The 15,013-nt window shown below is 43.9% G+C and overlaps 1 protein-coding gene across 1 annotated transcript in view; it reads right to left on the bottom strand.

Moving 5' to 3' along the window:
* The window catches only part of LOC138851859 (uncharacterized), a gene marked incomplete at its 3' end in the record, with an annotated part of 47,409 nt that extends 41,622 nt beyond the window's left edge, over positions 1-5,787 (bottom strand). The window contains exon 1 of the mRNA XM_070081357.1: positions 5,621-5,787. Coding sequence (XP_069937458.1) covers positions 5,621-5,787 — 167 coding nt within the window. The remainder of the gene's footprint in view (positions 1-5,620) is intronic.
* Positions 5,788-15,013: the final 9,226 nt, after the last annotated feature.

Here is a 15,013-nt window from a genome sequence, read left to right as displayed (position 1 = left end):
TCATAGAATTGATGAGGGGAAAAGAGTGAGTGGTGCACTTAGGAGTCTGTGGAGACAAAGAACTTTGTCCTTGGAGGCAAAGAGGGGAATGTATGAGAGCATAGTTTTACCCACGCTCTTATATGGGTGTGAAGCGTGGGTGATGAATGTTGCAGCGAGAAGGCTGGAGGCAGTGGATATGTCATGTCTGAGGGCAATGTGTAGTGTGAATTTAATACAGAGAATTCGTAGTTTGGAAGTTAGGAGGAGGTGCGGGATTGCAAAAATTGTTGTCCAGAGGGCTGAGAAAGGGTTGAGGTGGTTCGGACATGTAGAGAGAATGGAGCGAAACAGAATGACTTCAAGAGTGTATCAGTCTGTAGCGGAAGGAAGGCGGGGTAGGGGTCGGCCTAGGAAAGGTTGGAGGGAGGAGGTTTTGTGTGCGAGGGGCTTCTACTTCCAGCGGGCATGCGTGAGCGTGTTTGATATGAGTGAATGAAGACAAATGGTTTTTAATACTTGACGTGCTGTTGGAGTGTGAGCAAAGTAACATTTATGAAGGGATTCAGGGAAACCGGCAGGCCGGACTTGAGTCCTGGAGATGGAAGTACAGTGCCTGCACTCTGAAGGAGGGGTGTTAATGTTGCAGTTTAAAAACTGTTGTGTAAAACACTCCTCTGGCAAAACAGTGATGGAGTGAATGATGGTGAAAGTTTTTCTTTTTCTGGCCACTCTGCCTTGGTGGGAATTTGCCAGTGTGTTAATAATTAATTAAAATTGAAAAATGTAAAAAAACGTAGATCTACTTTTGGAGCGCTACGCATGTGACCGTAGATCTGTGTTTGGACAGTTTAAGGGTATTAATGTCGTAAGCTGTGGCATGCAAAGAGTACGTAACCTTTATTCGGCGCATGTACACACCCTCATTTACAGGCTATCTCCCCCAACCAGCGAACCAGGTTGCTAAGAGTTGATGATGGGGCCCCGTCGTTCAACTAGTGACCAGGTTCTAGCCAATAAGAAGATGGTTTTGGCAATCGCAGAGGTTATGTGGGTACCGCTCTCCTGTCTGCCCTTGTCATTCCCATTCTAGAGCTGGTTGAAGCACGGTCTGCTATCTTGTGGCTTCTATTTCTGCCTTGCTTACCGTGGAGTTCACTATACTTATCACTGTACATAGTGTACATATTGCTGTTATAAATTGGTGAAGGATAATATAAGTCTAAACTTTTCTGCTGTGTTTATTTTGCTCCCATTACACCCGGGATAACAGGCCATTTGGAATCCTGGGTTGTAATATAAGCAATCAGCATTGTTCTCGCTAGTGTTCGTAACAGGTCAGCCATCACCAAAGCATCATCAACCAGCATTGATTACACCTCTTAATCCATCATCAATATCCCGTTCTTACCCAGCATTCGTAACTCTTAATTTATTAAAATAAAATAAAGAATAAAGGTTTTATTTATTCTTTATTCAGTGGAAGACGAGGAGTTCAAGTTAATTAGTCCCTCAATCTGGAGTTGAACACATCGACTCCAGACTGAGAGACTGATTACCTCAAACTTCTCAGCTTCCACCCTTCTCTGTACTGGACTGAAGAAGCCACTGGCTGGCCAAACGTTTCCAGAATAAAGATACCCAAATGTTGTACAGATGTCTCATCTTCAAATTATTTCTACAAACTTATGTGAGCACTTAATTGTAGCGTCAGCACTTTATCCTGAACACTGAGAACTACAGTTATAACACTAAACATTAATACAACATTTACAGCAGGGTTCAAACTTGGTATTGTGATTACTGAAGTGACAACAATACTGTGTGAGCATAACACATGTAACCTGCACCTAGAAGAGAGAAGCTTACGACGACGTGTCGGTCCGTCTTCGACTATTTACAAAGTCAATGTGACTTTGTAAATGGTCAAAGACGGTCTGAAGCGTCGTCGTAAGCTTCTCTCTTCTATGTACGGGTTATCTGTGTTTCTAACATTTACGGTATTGTGCCTTTTTTGTTCAATTTGTATAAACATTGCAGTGAGTCCACTCTAATTTGACCAGTAATAATGGTCCTTCATAACGAGCAAGAATGATACCATCCAGTATACATAAATGCTCTCCTTAACTACCACCAGTGACTCACTCAACCAGCATCAATGAATCCCTTTTACTTTGAACATTGACTTTCTGAATCATTATCAATGTACCACTCGTAACTATCATCAATAACCCCCATTTTATTACCATTGAATTCCTTAATTAGCATCAACTATTTTATTAACTATCAACAATGCACCACTCTAAAAAAGTATCAATATCTCCCTTAACCAGCATCAATGCACCATTAACCAGCATCAATGCACCATTAACCAGCATTAAATATGCACTCAGTGAGCGTCAATAGACCCCTTTTTTTAAGGGCTGTGTTATTGATGCTGATTGCGTTGGGGTCAGTGATGATATTTAAAGGTTGAGTCATTAATACATATTAAGGGAGACGTCAATGACGTTATTTAAAGAAGGTCAATGTTACTGGTTTTGGTGAAGAAACTGATGATACTTTGGGGACATTTATGGTAATTTTGTGGAACTCATGGATTATGGTTAAGGGGTGTGTCATTGATGCTATAAGAATTTAGAGCAAAGAAATTATATTTGATGATATATGAAGATAACAGTGGTGAAAAGTAAGAAATATAGTTGGAAGAGTGACCCACTTTGAGGGTACGTCATCAGCTGACACTACAGTGGGTCATGAGCTGATACTACACAGTGGGTCATGAGCTGACACTACACAGTGGGTCATGAGCTGATACTACACAGTGGGTCATGAGCTGATACTACACAGTGGGTCATGAGCTGATACTACACAGTGGGTCATGAGCTGATACTACACAGTCAGTCATCAGCTGACACTACACAGTGGGTCATCAGCTGACACTACATAGATAGAACATTAAAATGGTATAAAATACCGACAGATTGTTAGGTAAGACACATATGCAACAGTTAGGTATCTTTATTTTGAAACGTTTCGCCTACACAGTAGGCTTCTTCAGTCGAGTACAGAAAAGTTGATAGAAGCAGAAGATACTTGAAGACGATGTAATCAGTCCATCACCCTTAAAGTTTTGAGGTGGTCAGTCCCTCAGTCTGGAGAAGAACATTGTTCCGTTGTCTGAAACAATATGAAGTTGAAGTGACAGAATCGGGCCTTATATAGTGCCAGGAGGTGAGACGTAGGTTGATTTGGGAGGGCAGGTCCTTCTCAAACCCAGCCGTTCTCACTAGTAGAGGTTGTCGAAGTAGATGGTCTGTACCAAGATACCCTTGTGTTGAAGTGTCTGACAGAATGAACATTAAAATGGTATAAAATACCGACAGATTGTTAGGTAAGACACATATGCAACAGTTAGGTATCTTTATTTTGAAACGTTTCGCCTACACAGTAGGCTTCTTCAGTCGAGTACAGAAAAGTTGATAGAAGCAGAAGATACTTGAAGACGATGTAATCAGTCCATCACCCTTAAAGTTTTGAGGTGGTCAGTCCCTCAGTCTGGAGAAGAGCATTGTTCCGTTGTCTGAAACAATATGAAGTTGAAGTGACAGAATCGGGCCTTATATAGTGCCAGGAGGTGAGACGTAGGTTGATTTGGGAGGGCAGGTCCTTCTCAAACCCAGCCGTTCTCACTAGTAGAGGTTGTCGAAGTAGATGGTCTGTACCAAGATACCCTTGTGTTGAAGTGTCTGACAGAATGAACATTAAAATGGTATAAAATACCGACAGATTGTTAGGTAAGACACATATGCAACAGTTAGGTATCTTTATTTTGAAACGTTTCGCCTACACAGTAGGCTTCTTCAGTCGAGTACAGAAAAGTTGATAGAAGCAGAAGATACTTGAAGACGATGTAATCAGTCCATCACCCTTAAAGTTTTGAGGTGGTCAGTCCCTCAGTCTGGAGAAGAGCATTGTTCCGTTGTATTTTATACCATTTTAATGTTCATTCTGTCAGACACTGCAACACAAGGGTATCTTGGTACAGACCATCTACTTCGACAACCTCTACTAGTGAGAACGGCTGGGTTTGAGAAGGACCTGCCCTCCCAAATCAACCTACGTCTCACCTCCTGGCACTATATAAGGCCCGATTCTGTCACTTCAACTTCATATTGTTTCAGACAACGGAACAATGCTCTTCTCCAGACTGAGGGACTGACCACCTCAAAACTTTAAGGGTGATGGACTGATTACATCGTCTTCAAGTATCTTCTGCTTCTATCAACTTTTCTGTACTCGACTGAAGAAGCCTACTGTGTAGGCGAAACGTTTCAAAATAAAGATACCTAACTGTTGCATATGTGTCTTACCTAACAATCTGTCGGTATTTTATACCATTTTAATGTTCATTCTGTCAGACACTGCAACACAAGGGTATCTTGGTACAGACCATCTACTTCGACAACCTCTACTAGTGAGAACGGCTGGGTTTGAGAAGGACCTGCCCTCCCAAATCAACCTACGTCTCACCTCCTGGCACTATATAAGGCCCGATTCTGTCACTTCAACTTCATATTGTTTCAGACAACGGAACAATGCTCTTCTCCAGACTGAGGGACTGACCACCTCAAAACTTTAAGTGTGATGGACTGATTACATCGTCTTCAAGTATCTTCTGCTTCTATCAACTTTTCTGTACTCGACTGAAGAAGCCTACTGTGTAGGCGAAACGTTTCAAAATAAAGATACCTAACTGTTGCATATGTGTCTTACCTAACTACATAGATAGCAAACCACTGGTAGTTAAAGGTGTAAACATTTTTGTTGGTTGATGCAGATGATTTAAAAATTGTTAAGTTAAAGAATGAGACGCTTGTGCAACATTTCGGAATGTTTACTGTGGAAACATTTCACCAGATTCTTCAGACCAGCACAGAGAAGAACGGTAGAAGAGGAGGAGTGTGACGTAATAAGCATATGCACGAAGCGGCTTTTATGCTATAGACAGGTGAGTTGCAGTAGCAGGAGGCAGTCACCAATGGAAAAATCCACTAGTGTAAATAGGTTATTATTACAGTAGGATAAGTTTTCGCTGTCATTCAGATATATTTTGTTTGTATTGATCTGCCAATATAGAGAACTGTGAACACAAATAATCGGCTTCGAGAGAAACACTATGAACTAGAAAAAGCAGCTGTAATTTTTTCTTCTATTTTCTGAGTAAAAAATTCTCGCCTGATATAGGGAATGGTAATGAGTATACACAAAGCCTTTTCTTCTGTTTCTCCGTGGTTATGGGTCCCACAATTTGTGCTAAAGTGTTCTCAATTGTGTAAAAAAAATATTACGTTGTGAAAAAGAGGAAGTATAAAAATTTCTTTCTTTACTATCGAATGGAACAAACACTCTTTACACGAGGAGGCTAAAACACAGGTGTAAAACGAGAAGAAACGCTAAGTCAGACACCACCACTGCCAATAATTTATACCTTTGGAGACCAGGAAGCGAACACAGGAAAAGAGCGAATGTTGATGCTTTAGTGGACACGAACAGTGCAGTAGTTTATATTCTGGCGAATAGGAAGACAACACACAGAAGCAGAGCGAGAGTACATGCCATGCCATACAAGATTACTTACCCTCTGGAGACTAGGAGACCCACACATAGTAGTAGCGCGAGGGTACACGCTATGCCAGACACAACTGGTGCCAAGACATGAGGGTCGAGGTAGAGAGGTGCTCCACTGCTCTCTACCACCTCAATCACAGATTCCGGCGATAAGGTTGCTGGTAAAGAAACAGACATCTTTGTTACGTACGAAAGCAACAAATAGTTTTAAATATAAATCAGATAAAACTTCACTCGACGTTTATCATAGGTACCAGGTAAATACAAGAAAATATCTGAAAAAGAATACAGATACCTAATAATTATTTTTTTTAACTCGTTTTAGTTTTCTTAGTTCTCTGAAGTAAATATTAGTTTACGTAAAATATCAGATCATGTTCAGTTGTAGGTACAGTGAGTAAGAAAGAGACGAAACTTTATAAATTCAAGAAGGAGGTAGTCTGTGACTTGAAAAAGCCCACTGTGTGGGCGAAACGTAGTCAATAAAGGATCACATTACACTGCATATGTGTTTATATTTCCATGTGTTTATATTTCCAGGAGGTAGTTAGGAAAAGATATATGCAACTATTGGCAGAAAGATGGACTTGTGAGAGTTTAGGTAATGAGGCTGAAGATTTTATGGGAAAGATTTAAGAATGCAGTGTTGGAGTGTTCAGCAGATGTTTGTGGATATAGTAGTGTGGAAGGGAAGAGGAGCGAATGATGAGGTAAAGAGAGTAGTAATAGAAAAAAGTTTGCATATGAGAGGTTTTTACAGAGCACAAATGAAGGAGGGAGGAGTACATAGACAGAAAAAGAGACGTTAAGGGAATGTACAACGAGAGCAAATGAGAGAGTGGGTGAGGAGCTTTCAACAAATTTTGCTGAGACTAAAGAAAATTTTTTGGAGTGAGGTCAGTAACCTGAGAAACCCCAGAAAATTAATACATTTGACAATTAAAAACAGAAGAGGAGAGATATTAGATAGGGAGTTGGAGGTATCAGGAAGATGGAAGGAATATTTTGACGAACTCTTAAATGTTGATGAAGATAAGGAAACTGTGAATTCATGCACTGGCCAGGGAGGTCTAACATCTTATAGGAGTGAGGAAGAGACAGATGTGAGCGTGAGGAAGGTGCATGAGGCTCTGGGTAAAATGAAAGGCTGATTGATGGAATCATGACAGAAATATTAAGGAGCTTTTATTTAATAAATGTGTGGACAAGGGTAAGGTACTTGCAGGGAAATAAGCGTATTAAGTATACCTGGTAAAGTCTATGGTATAGTTATTATTCAAATAATTAAGGACAAGATGAATGACAGAATCGCAGATGAAGAAAGAAGCTTCAGGTGGGATAGGTAATTTGAAGACCAAGTGTTTACAGTGAAGCATGTAGGTGAACAGCAAGGGTGAGAACGTTTTCCTTGTATTAATGGATTTGGAAAAGGCGTATGATTAGGTTGATAGGGGAGCAAATGCTTGCAGATGCTGTAAGTGTATGGAATAGGTGGTAGGTTACTGAAAGCAGCTAAGAGTTTTAATGAGGATAGTGAGGGTCAGGTTAGAGTATATAGGAGAGATAGAGATTTCCCAGTAAAAGTAGGAATTGGTCAGGGATGCGTGACGTCACGATGGTTGTTCAATATATTTATAGATGGGGTTGTATGAGAAGTGAATGCTCAGCTGTTGGCAAGAGATAATGGATTATGAGATAAAGAATCTAACACAAAGGAGAGATATCACAGTTGCTTTCTGCTGATGACACTGTGCTTTTGGGAGATTCTGAAGAGAGGTTGCAGAGGTTGGTAGACGAGTTTGAAAGGATATGTAAAAGAAAAATTAAAAGTAAACATAGGAAAGAATAAGGTGATGAGGATAAAAACTACAAACTCGTGCAGAGAGAGTTGGTTCGAATCCTGCTGTGGATTGAGAGATAATATTTGTAAAAAATTTCCCCATTTGCGAATTAAGCACACACACATACACACACACACACACACACACACACACACACACACACACACACACACACACACACACACACACACACACACACACACACAAATGAAGTTCAAATTTTTAAAAGGGAGACAGACACTCAACATTAAACTACTGACCAGTGTCAGTGACATATATACTATGCAAAGTCGTGTAGAAGATTATCAGGAGGAGAGCGGTGGAACACTGAGAAAGTAATGAGCTTATAAATGACAACCAGCATTGATTCAGGGATGGGAAATACTGTGTCATAAACCTACTGAAGTTCTCTGACAAGGTGACAGTAGTAACACACAGATATATATATATATATATATATATATATATATATATATATATATATATATATATATATATATATATATATATATATATATATATATATATATATAGTGTGTTTGTTAGTTACCATTTTGTCCTAGGCACATGTCGATCAGACACAAGGCCTGTTGTATGTGTGTATCTGTGTGTGTGAGAAAGTGTGTGTGTGTGTGTGTGTCTGCGTGTCTGCGTGTGTGGAGTGTGTGTGTGTGGAGTGTGTGTGTGGTATGTGTGGTGTGTATGTGTGGTGTACTCACCTAATTGTACTCACCTAATTGTGATTGCAGAGGTCGAGACTCAGCTCCTGGCCCCGCCTCTTCACTGATCGCTACTGGGTCCTCTCTCGCTCTGCTTCCTGAGCTTTGTCATACCTCTTCTTAAAACTATGTATGGTTCCTGCCTCCACTACTTCACTTGCTAGGCTATTCCACTTCCAGACGACTCTATGACTAAAGAAATACTTCCTAACGTCCCTGTGACTCGTCTGAGTCTTCAGCTTCCAGTTGTGACCCCTTGTTTCTGTGTCCCCTCTCTGAAACATCCTGTCTCTGTCCACCTTGTCTATTCCCCACAGTATCTTGTATGTCGTTATCATGTCTCCCCTGACCCTTCTGTCCTCCAGTGTCGTCAGTCCGATTTCCCTCAACCTTCCCTCGTACGACATTCCCATGAGCTCTGGGACTAGCCTTGTTGCAAACCTTTGTACTTTCTCTAACTTCTTGACGTGCTTGACCAGGTGTGGGTTCCAGACTGGTGCTGTATACTCCAGTATGGGCCTAACATACACAGTGTACAGTGTCTTGAACGATTCCTTATTAAGGTATCGGAACGCTATTCTCAGGTTTGCCAGGCGCCCATATGCTGCAGCAGTTATTTGGTTGATGTGTGCCTCCGGTGATGTGCTCGGTGTTGCCTCCCTGTCAGGTATTCCCTGATCCATTGCAGTGTCCTCCGTGTTATATGCGCCTGATCCTCCAGCTTCTGCACTAATTTCTTGTGGGGAACTGTGTCAAAGGGCTTCCTGCAGTCTAGGAAAACGCAATCTACCCAACCCTCTCTCTCGTGTCTTACTTCTGTTACCTTGTCATAAAACTCCAGAAGGTTTGTGACACAGGATTTGGCTTCCATGAACCCATGCTGGTTTTCATTTATAATCTTGTTCCGTTCCAGGTGTTCCACCACTTTCCTCATGATAATCTTCTCCATGACTTTGTACACAATACATGTCAGAGACACAGGTCTGTAGTTTAGTCCCTCATTTCTGTCTCCTTTCTTAAATATGGGGACTACATTTGCCGTCTTCCATTTCTCAGGTAGTTGCCCAGTTTCAAGGGATGTGTTGAAGATTGTGGTTAGGGGCACACACAGCATCTCTGCTCCTTCTCTAAGGACCCATGGGGAGATGTTGTCCAGTCCCATCGCCTTTGAGATATCAAGGTCACTTAGCAGCTTCTGCACCTCCTCCTCGGTTGTTCGTATGTCATCCAACACTTGTTGGTACATTCCCTCTTGAGGTTCCCTTCTGTGCTGTCTTCCCAGAGCCCTTCCTGTCTCTACTGTAAAAACTTCCTTAAATCTCCTGTTTAGCTCCTCACATACCTCCTGATCATTTCTTGTGAGTTCTCCACCTTCTGTCCTCAGGCTGATCACCTGCTCTTTGACTGTTGTCTTCCTCCTGATATGGCTATACAACAGTTTCGGGTCAGTCTTGATTTTCGATGCTATGTTATTTTCATACTGTCGCTGGGCCTCCCTTTTTACCTGTGCATACTCGTTCCTGGCTCTGCGACTGATCTCCTTATTTTCATGTGTTCTCTGCCTTCTGTACTTTTTCCATTCTCTATTGCACTTTGCTTTTGCCTCCTTACACCGTCGGGTAAACAAGGGGCTCGTTCTGGTCTTCCCATTGTTTCTGTTGCCCTTGGGAATAAACCTTTCCACCTCCTCCTTGCATTTTGCTGTTACATATTCCATCGTTTCATTTACTGGCTTTCCTGCCAGTTCTCTGTCCCACGGAACCTCCTGCACGAAGTTCCTCAAACCTATGTAGTCCCCTTTTTTATAGTCAGGCCTATCCCATTCATCTCCTGTTACTCTCTCCACTTGCAACTCTACTATGTATTCAAAGCACAGAACCACGTGGTCACTACCTCCTAGCGGACTCTCATATGTGATGTTCTCAATGTCTGAACCGCCCAGGGTGAACACAACGTCACATCTTGCTGGTTCGTCCTCCCCTCTCACTCTAGTAGTGTCCTTAACATGTTGGTGCATGAGCTTTTCCAGCACCACATCCAACATCTTGGATCTCCATGTTTCGGGACCCTCATGTGGCTCCAGGTTTTCCCAGCCAATCTCCCTGTGGTTGAAATCACCCATAACCAGCAACTTTGCTCTGCTCGAGTGAGCTCTTCTTGCCACCTCAGCAAGTGTGAGCACAATTGTTCCGTTGCTCTCTTCATATTCCTCTCTTGGCCTCCTGCAGTTCTGTGGTGAGTTATACATCACTGCAATGATGTGTGTGTGTGTGTGTGTGTGGTGTGTGTGTGTGTGTGTGTGTGTGTGTGTGTGTGTGTGTGTGTGTGTGTGGTGTGTGTGTGTGTGGTGTGTGTGTGTGTGTGTGTGTGTGTGTGTGTGTGTGTGTGTGTGTGTGTGTGTGTGTGTGTGGGGTGTGTGGTGTGTGTGTGTGGTGTGTGTGTGTGTGGGAGGGGGTGTATGTGTGTGTGTGTGTGGGGTGTGTGTGTGTGTGGGGTGTGTGTGTGGGGTATGTGGTGTGTGTGTGGGGTGTGTGTGTGTGTATGTGTGTGTGTGTACTCACCTAGTTGTACTCACCTAGTTGAGGTTGCGGGGGTCGAGTCCGAGCTCCTGGCCCGCCTCTTCACTGATCGCTACTAGGTCCTCCAGTTTTTGCACCAATCTCTTGAGTGGAACTGTGTCAAACGCCTTCTTGCAGTCCAAGAATATGCAATCCACCCACCCCTCTCTATCTTGTCTTACTGCTGTCACCATGTCATAGAACTCCAGTAGGTTTGTGACACAGAATTTCCCGTCCCTGAAACCATGTTGGCTGCTGTTGACGAGATCGTTCCTTTCTAGGTGTTCCACTACTCTTCTCCTGATAATCTTCTCCATGATTTTGCATACTATACATGTCAGTGACACTGGTCTGTAGTTTAATGCTTCATGTCTGTCTCCTTTTTTAAAGATTGGGACTACATTTGCTGTCTTCCATGCCTCAGGCAATCTCCCTGTTTCGATAGATGTATTGAATATTGTTGTTAGGGGGTACAAATAGCGCCTCTGCTCCCTCTCTCAATACCCATGGGGAGATGTTATCTGGCCCCATTGCCTTTGAGGTATCTAGCTCACTCAGAAGCCTCTTCACTTCTTCCTCGGTTGTGTGCACTGTGTCCAGCACATGGTGGTGTGCCCCACCTCTCCGTCTTTCTGGAGCCCCTTCTGTCTCCTCTGTGAACACTTCTTTGAATCTCTTGTTGAGTTCCTCACATACTTCACGGTCATTTCTTGTTGTCTCTCCTCCTTCCTTCCTTAGCCTGATTACCTGGTCCTTGACTGTTGTTTTCCTCCTGATGTGGCTGTACAACAGTTTCGGGTCAGATTTGGCTTTCGCTGCTATGTCATTTTCATATTGTCTTTGGGCCTCCCTTCTTATCTGTGCATATTCGCTTCTGGCTCTACGACTGCTCTCCTTATTCTCCTGGGTCCTTTGCCTTCTATATTTCTTCCATTCCCTAGCACACTTGGTTTTTGCCTCCCTGCACCTTTGGGTAAACCATGGGCTCATCCTGGCTTTTTCATTATTCCTGTTACCCTTGGGTACAAACCTCTCCTCAGCCTCCTTGCATTTTGTTGCTACATATTCCATCATCTCATTAACTGGCTTCCCTGCCAGTTCTCTGTCCCACTGAACCCCGTTCAGGAAGTTCCTCATTCCTGTGTAGTCCCCTTTCTTGTAGTTTGGCTTCATTCGTCCTGACCTTCCTGCTTCTCCCTCCACTTGTAGCTCTACTGTGTATTCGAAGCTTAAAACCACATGGTCACTGGCTCCAAGGGGTCTTTCAAATGTGATGTCCTCGATATCTGCACTACTCAAGGTGAATACTAAGTCCAGCCTTGCTGGTTCATCCTCTCCTCTCTCTCTTGTAGTGTCCCTTACGTGTTGGTACATGAAGTTTTCCAGTACCACCTCCATCATCTTAGCCCTCCATGCATCTTGGCCCCCATGTGGGTCCAAGTTCTCCCAATCTATCTCCTTGTGGTTAAAGTCACCCATGATCAGGAGCTTTGCCCTGCATGCATGAGCTCTTCTGGCCACTCTAGCCAGTGTGTCAACCATCGCTCTATTGCTCTAGTCGTACTCTTGCCTTGGCCTCGTGCTGTTCTGTGGTGGGTTATACATCACTGCTATTACCACCTTGGGACCTCCAGAGTGAAGCGTTCCCACTATGTAATCACTTTCTTCTCCGCTGTCTCCTCTCTCCAGCTCACCAAAATTCCAGCGATTTTTGATCAGCATTGCCACTCCTCCACCCCCCCTGTTCCCTCTGTCTTTCCTCAGGATTTGGTATCCCGTTGGAAAGATGGCATCTGTGTGTGTGTGTGTGTGTGTGTGTGTGTGTGTGTGTGTGTGTGTGTGTGTGTGTGTGTGTGTGTGTGTGTGTGTGTGTGTGTGTGTGTTTGTGGGGTGTGTGTGTGGGGTGTGTGGTGTGTGTGTGTGTGTGTATGTGTGTGTGTGTGTGTGTGTGGGGTGTGTGTGTGGGGTGTGTGGTGTGTATGTGTGTGTGGGGTGTGTGTGTGTGTGTGTGTACTCACCTAGTTGTACTCACCTAGTTGAGGTTGCGGGGGTCGAGTCCGAGCTCCTGGCCCCGCCTCTTCACTGATCGCTACTAGATCACTCTCCCTGAGCCGTGAGCTTTATCATACCTCTGCTTAAAGCTATGTATGGATCCTGCCTCCACTACATCGCTTCCCAAACTATTCCACTTACTGACTACTCTGTGGCTGAAGAAATACTTCCTAACATCCCTGTGATTCATCTGTGTCTTCAGCTTCCAACTGTGTCCCCTTGTTACTGTGTCCAATCTCTGGAACATCCTGTCTTTGTCCACCTTGTCAATTCCTCTCAGTATTTTGTATGTCGTTATCATGTCCCCCCTATCTCTCCTGTCCTCCAGTGTCGTCAGGTTGATTTCCCTTAACCTCTCCTCGTAGGACATACCTCTTAGCTCTGGGACTAGTCTTGTTGCAAACCTTTGCACTTTCTCTAGTTTCTTTACGTGCTTGGCTAGGTGTGGGTTCCAAACTGGTGCCGCATACTCCAATATGGGCCTAACGTATACGGTGTACAGGGTCCTGAACGATTCCTTATTAAGATGTCGGAATGCTGTTCTGAGGTTTGCTAGGCGCCCATATGCTGCAGCAGTTATTTGGTTGATGTGCGCTTCAGGAGATGTGCCTGGTGTTATACTCACCCCAAGATCTTTTTCCTTGAGTGAGGTTTGTAGTCTCTGACCCCCTAGACTGTACTCCGTCTGCGGCCTTCTTTGCCCTTCCCCAATCTTCATGACTTTGCACTTGGTGGGATTGAACTCCAGGAGCCAATTGCTGGACCAGGTCTGCAGCCTGTCCAGATCCCTTTGTAGTTCTGCCTGGTCTTCGATCGAGTGTATTCTTCTCATCAACTTCACGTCATCTGCAAACAGGGACACCTCAGAGTCTATTCCTTCCGTCATGTCGTTCACAAATACCAGAAACAGCACTGGTCCTAGGACTGACCCCTGCGGGACCCCGCTGGTCACAGGTGCCCACTCTGACACCTCGCCACGTACCATGACTCGCTGCTGTCTTCCTGACAAGTATTCCCTGATCCATTGTAGTGCCTTCCCTGTTATCCCTGCTTGGTCCTCCAGTTTTTGCACCAATCTCTTTTGTGGTACTGTGTCAAACGCCTTCTTGCAGTCCAAGAAAATGCAATCCACCCACCCCTCTCTCTCTTGTCTTACTGCTGTCACCATGTCATAGAACTCCAGTAGGTTTGTGACACAGGATTTCCCGTCCCTGAAACCATGCTGGCTGCTGTTGATGAGATCATTCCTTTCTAGGTGTTCCACCACTCTTCTCCTGATAATCTTCTCCATGATTTTGCATACTATACATGTCAGTGACACTGGTCTGTAGTTTAATGCTTCATGTCTGTCTCCTTTTTTAAAGATTGGGACTACATTTGCTGTCTTCCATGCCTCAGGCAATCTCCCTGTTTCGATAGATGTATTGAATATTGTTGTTAGGGGTACACATAGCGCCTCTGCTCCCTCTCTCAATACCCATGGGGAGATGTTATCTGGCCCCATTGCCTTTGAGGTATCTAGCTCACTCAGAAGCCTCTTCACTTCTTCCTCGGTTGTGTGCACTGTGTCCAGCACTTGGTGGTGTGCCCCACCTCTCCGTCTTTCTGGAGTCCCTTCTGTCTCCTCTGTGAACACTTCTTTGAATCTCTTGTTGAGTTCTTCACATACTTCACGGTCATTTCCTGTTGTCTCTCCTCCTTCCTTCCTTAGCCTGATTACCTGGTCCTTGACTGTTGTTTTCCTCCTGATGTGGCTGTACAACAGTTTCGGGTCAGATTTGGCTTTCGCTGCTATGTCATTTTCATATTGTCTTTGGGCCTCCCTTCTTATCTGTGCATATTCGTTTCTGGCTCTACGACTGTTCTCCTTATTCTCCTGGGTCCTTTGCCTTCTATATTTCTTCCATTCCCTAGCACACTTGGTTTTTGCCTCCCTGCACCTTTGGGTAAACCATGGGCTCATCCTGGCTTTTTCATTACTCCTGTTACCCTTGGGTACAAACCTCTCCTCAGCCTCCTTGCATTTTGTTGCTACATATTCCATCATCTCATTAACTGGCTTCCCTGCCAGTTCTCTGTCCCACTGAACCCCGTTCAGGTAGTTCCTCATTCCTGTGTAGTCCCCTTTCTTGTAGTTTGGCTTCATTCGTCCTGGCCTTCCTGCTTCTCCCTCCACTTGTAGCTCTACTGTGTATTCGAAGCTTAAAACCACATGGTCACTGGCCCCAAGGGG

Source organism: Cherax quadricarinatus, unplaced genomic scaffold (assembly GCF_038502225.1).
Source record: "Cherax quadricarinatus isolate ZL_2023a unplaced genomic scaffold, ASM3850222v1 Contig2457, whole genome shotgun sequence".
Lineage (NCBI taxonomy): Eukaryota > Metazoa > Arthropoda > Malacostraca > Decapoda > Parastacidae > Cherax > Cherax quadricarinatus.
The sequence above is the reverse complement of the archived record's forward strand: the minus strand, read 5'-3'. Positions and strand labels throughout refer to the sequence as shown.